Genomic DNA, 5,506 nt, shown 5'->3' with positions numbered 1-5,506 from the left:
TGTGTGTGTGTGTGTGTGTGTGTGTGTGTGTGTGTCATAGTCATCCAGTGTGTAATGACCATGACACATGCTGCATAAGTATTTGTATAAGAGCTAAAACAAATTGCTCTACCTTCACCATTTGTGTAAATCATTGCCACACATCAATGTAAAATCTGCCACGGTAGTAGGTCACAACATTTGGTTATACAACAACTATTAATGTTCTGCTCTAAAAATCATCAAATCATCGGATATGGAAATAAAAGATATGAGTGGATGTATCAAGAACCTGAGGCATCAGACGCATTGGGGGCTAAATAATGAGAAGGAAACTGGATCAGCCGTCAGGGATGGACCCTCAGTCCGGTCTCATCTCACGGCTGCTCAGCTGTTCCTGTCATCCATATTTGCAGCCTCAGTGGACAATTTCCTCAGCCGCCGGCCCTTTCAGTGCTTACAACAACACATAGATCAAGTGAATTAATTCTGCTTTTGTGGCACGCACTGGAGAACTAGGTCATGCAGTCATGGCTTTGTTTTTTTGTGGCCACCTAAAGTCATGTCAACATCCTCCTATCCTCCTCCACAATCTGCCCTTGACATTCCCAGGTGATTTTCCACAGATGTGTGTGTATGTCTGTCTGTGTGTCTGTGAGCCTGCTCATGCGTGGCAAGAGTGTGTGCAGGTGTGTGTGCCAACACTGACGTGTGAGTATGCGTGTGTCTACATGGGTATGAGTGTTTTATTTGTAGGTAGCAAAGGTATGTTGAGATGTGCTATGAAAAAGAATGAGCTGCTGTCTATACATAGGGCTTGCCTGCGGCTATGTGTGCATGAAACAGAGGAAGAGAAGATAGAGAGCACAGGAGTGGATGTGGGAGGGTGAGCAGAGTGTGAGAGGCAGAGGGAGGATGACAGAGAAGGGAGTAGGATGGGAGAGTAGAGGAGGGGTGAGGGTGCAGTGAGGGGACCGTGACGCAAGCTGATTGGCTCTGCTCGCTGCTGATTGGCCAGGGTGGCTGCCAGTCAGAGGAGCTGGAAATCAGGCACTGCTAGGAGAGCAGATTATGAAGCGGAGCTCAACCAGCGGCAGTCTCCTTTCATTGTCTCAATGGCTGCACACGCATTCCTCCTCTGCTCCCTTGCCTTGCTGTCTGCTCTCAGCCGGCCTGGGCTCTCCTTCTCTGACGAAGAGTTTCAGCCAGGACTCACCTATGAAGAAGTGCCTGAAATCCTAGACAGAAGGTAAATCCATCTTCTTAATGGCTATGAGCAGAGGAGGGGTGTTGGGGGGGGGGAGGTGTTATTGAGAGATGTATGAGGGGATGTTGGGATGCTGATGTGTTCTCTTAGGATCTTTCTTTCATTCCTTTGCCTCCCTTCTCTTATCCCCAATCTCACCATGGGTGTATCACAAATGCTGAATGCAGGCAGTATTGGTGTGACAGAGTGAGCTGAACTGTGAGGCATTGTTTGTCTCGGTCTTGGGGACTGCATCAGACGCTGCTCATCGATCACGAATGGGGCTGTTGTCTCTGCACAGTAGTGTTGGTCTGGCAGAAGGGAGCTAAATAAGGCTGGGACAGTGGGCCTGCAGGACAGAGGAAAGTAGAGAGAAGAGGGGCAGCCGCACGGAGGGAAGGTAAACAAGGATGGGACAGGGAGGAGAGGAGAGGATGCATCAGGGATGGTCTGCTGGGGTCTGTTTACTGATGCAGTCATTGAGAGAGAGAGATAGAGAGAGGGAGTGGAATTCTAGCCAGCCATGTCTGCATAATGCACATGCAGTCCTGCAGGTCAAATCTGGATAAAATATTTAGAGCTGAAACCTGGGGGCACTCACAACAGTGTCACAGATCCAGGACTGAGTTGGCAGCCAGGGTCTTTGCTAGCACCATCTACTGCCTGCTTATAGAGACATTATGGCAATAATACTGGGCCAAAACCATGTACGTCTTTTGAAACTATGCCATGTATCATGGCTTGCACAATCCTCTAGAGCGCAAAATGCTTCAAAGCCATAATATGTTGCAGTTTCTGACACAATGCTTTTTAATCATTGTACATGACTTACCTCGCTGTTGCACTTTCAGAACAGTAATAGACTTTGGATAATCAAAGATTATTACTGTTATACTTTCATTTATTCCCCAACAATCTTATCTGTACACATGTTTTTAAGTGTAGGGCACAAATAACTTGGATTTAGAATTCAATATACAAAGTCTCATGGGATTGCTCTCATTTTAGCTAAATGTAGTGTTTGTGAAACCCTGACAGATCCCTATTTTAACTTTTCACTGCAGTCAGAGAGTGGCGACATTAATTTCTCCTGGGATTTCAAGCCTATTCCCCGGGAACTTTGTACGTAACTCTGCAACGTAACAGTTACAGTCCCCAGTCTTAGCTCTGTTCTTAGCTCTGACACACTCGAAGAGGCTGTTATATAAGCGCAGCCGTTCATGCCATTTATTTAAGAGGCCTTGTAGGGTGCATAACATTGGTTGCAAATAAAGACGGAGTGAGTTAAAAGCTTCTACTGCTAATAGAAATGGGGTTACAGGAAGATAACGAAGAGGAAACGTTCAGTAAGCCCTGATTTCTGTGGGAACTGACATGTGCGGTACTATGACAAATATGGATCTGAACTATGATTGATAGCCAAGAGCTTTACAAAAGTATTAGAAATACTAGCCAGGGATGACCCACTTTGTGGATATATCTGCCTTAACAACCTGATTCATCATCAACCAAATACTTTCTAGGAAAGTATTTCAGAATTTTTTTATTCTATTTTAGAAATAGTGATGTCTTTCACTGTTTAACCAAAACATTTGCAGTTCAAAAGGTCATAAATAATTTGACAGATGTTCACACATTTTTAAAATAACTCTCTACCACTAATATTCTCTACTGTAGCAGTTTGGTAAATTACCCAAACATGGGTACAGATTAGGGGTCCAAAGACTAAATTGAAATATTTTCTCAATTCATCCAGACTGACTCTATCAACAGTGCAGGCAAGTATAGAGAATGATAGAAAATTTTGCAGTTGTAGTTTATAGTTTGAAAATGAAAAAAACAACATTCCGATGCAGTTTTAAGCTTTTTTATTGAGAACAGACAGACATAAAATGGAGGTCAAACAAAGCTGATCACAAATGTTGTAATAAGTAGCATAAACAGGTACACTATTAATACATCATTTTTGTTTTTATAAACAAATCGCACGTTTTAATTACAATAAAATACCCGTTCAATTACTAATGAAATCCGTGTTGAGTTAATCTGACCCAGTACATTTCTCAAACAATTACACAAGTCAATTAAACATGACCCAATTGCAAGAGCCTGCTGCAACACACTCAAATTACATCATATCACTCACAAAGTGTAATAAAAAATGGCCACAGATGCATTTACATGGACCAAAAGGGGTCAGCACATTGGACCAGCACAAGAATTGTGCATCTTTGTGAAACAAAAACACTTTGTAAACCACATGTAACAAGTAAGATATGCTTTGTGGCTTTTCATATTTGTTCCTGTTTGTTAATCTACACTGTAACATGTTTACATTGCAGTTTATGTGTTTGCAGTTAAACGTTTATCCACTACTGTATAGTCAACATTTGCTTGAATGTATCTTAAAACTGTTAAACACTGACAAACCGACCCAAATATAGACACAGATTAGTGGTCCAAGTGTTGGATTTCCAGTGGAAGTTTGATCAGTGATCCCCTTTCAATGAGAGATTACAGGGTCAAAAGACCACCAGCTAATTTCAACAATCAATTAATTTCAACAGACAACTTGCTAGAGTTGTCTAAACTTGACCCGAGGACCCAAAGTTTGAAGCTGCAATGAAATGGCATCATGGGCTGTGCGGCATTTTAGTAAACACCTAAAGCTTAATCCGCACTATTAAATCTATTAATAGGCCAGCACCTGCACAGTGTGGATTAAGAAATTTCTTCCTGCCATGTCAGAGACATAATAGTTAACCCCAACCATTGAGTGTTTTTTTTAATGATAATAATTTGCCATATACCCCCAGAATAGTACTGTCTCTGAGATTAACATTACTTTGCAGAAGTAGTTCACCCTGGACATTGTGAAATACTACCATTGCTAGGTTTAAAATTTCATGTAGGCATAATAAGGTAATATGAGTACAAGAACACGTCACTGTAGTCCTGTAGTCTGATACTCTATTGATAGGCTGAAAAAACAAAAATCCAATGGCTAAAGGTCCACATTTAGTTGCTTAAAAGGATCTTTTGTGTTCTTTGTAATTATTTTTAATGAAATTAGAATTTTACCAAAAGCTAAATGAACCACACACAATATAGTTAAATACTGTACTCAGCAAAACTAACAAGTAGCTATTACTCCCCAACACTGTTCCTGTTGTAGGATATAGAGGCTAGGATGGCTGATCCTGGTTTATAGGGGGTCTGTGTGCAGTGGCTCAGCACTCTGTGGTAGCAGAGGCAAAAAGGATTTGTTTACAAGTTTGGTGGGCAGGCACCACACCTTCTCTCTGCTCAGCAGCAGCAAGAAGCAGAGAGAAGAGAACAGCAGAGCACAGTTGAGCGATCATAATCAGCTATCCATCTACAAGCTTGAATAAGGACGTCCAGTGAATATGCTGTATTGATCGAGCTACCATCAGTAGCATTAATGATTCTCATTGATAATATTTAAAAGCCAGACACTTACTTATCTAAAAATAACTGTAATCATAACCGTCTAACAGTCCTCATAGTGTATTCAATCTTGGACATAAGTGTAGGTGCATGTTTGTACATTTGCACGCGCACATATTTAGGATATATGCAGTGGGAGCGAGGTGAGCCAAGGAGTGGCTCTGGCATGGCTTTGATTATATAAACGGCCTGTTCAGCACCCAGGCACCGTGTGACAGGCTGAGCCAATGATGGGGCAGCAGCAGTCCTGGGTTGCTGACCTCGCGAAACTGGCACAGGAACAAACGGCTGGCTTTAGTTAGCACTCACGCTTGCACAGACTCCTCTGGCTCCTTTCAGCCAGCTGAGGCCTAGGTGCAGAGGAAGGAGTGCTTATTCATTTGTGTTTGGGATGGGCTAGGGTTGGGGGTGCATATGCAGCTTGTATACAATAAAAGAAACAGTTGTTAATCCCTGATTGTATGCTGTGTAGTGTTTACACGAATTCATAAATATGTAAATCAGATATAAAATGTTGATTTTTAACCATTTTTAACCTCTAAGTTGTTATAGGATTTGTAAGGTTTCACATATCAGTGCAGGTGATAAGTGAGCATGTCCAAATACCTAGAATGCTACTGAGGTTTCAGTCACAACTGCCAGCTGCCAAAGGCATAGTGCTCTTGGCAGCTCTTTCATAAACAAACACGCTTACCCAGCATTCACCTGGGCAAATGTAAATATTTGGATTTACCATATAAGTAAACTGTCATAATTGTTACACATGAAATAGTAGCAAAACACACACACACACACACACACACACACACACAA

The 5,506-nt window shown here is 41.9% G+C and overlaps 1 protein-coding gene across 1 annotated transcript in view; it reads left to right on the top strand.

Moving 5' to 3' along the window:
* The first annotated feature begins 992 nt into the window (after nt 1-992).
* The window catches only part of atp6ap1lb (ATPase H+ transporting accessory protein 1 like b), an 11,507-nt gene continuing 6,993 nt past the window's right edge, over nt 993-5,506 (top strand). Inside the window, exon 1 of the mRNA XM_032521697.1 lies at nt 993-1,228. Coding sequence (XP_032377588.1) covers nt 1,095-1,228 — 134 coding nt within the window. The 5' untranslated portion in view covers nt 993-1,094. The remainder of the gene's footprint in view (nt 1,229-5,506) is intronic.

This window comes from Etheostoma spectabile, chromosome 7 (genome assembly GCF_008692095.1).
Source record: "Etheostoma spectabile isolate EspeVRDwgs_2016 chromosome 7, UIUC_Espe_1.0, whole genome shotgun sequence".
In the NCBI taxonomy this organism is placed as follows: Eukaryota; Metazoa; Chordata; class Actinopteri; order Perciformes; family Percidae; genus Etheostoma; species Etheostoma spectabile.
The sequence above is the reverse complement of the archived record's forward strand: the minus strand, read 5'-3'. Positions and strand labels throughout refer to the sequence as shown.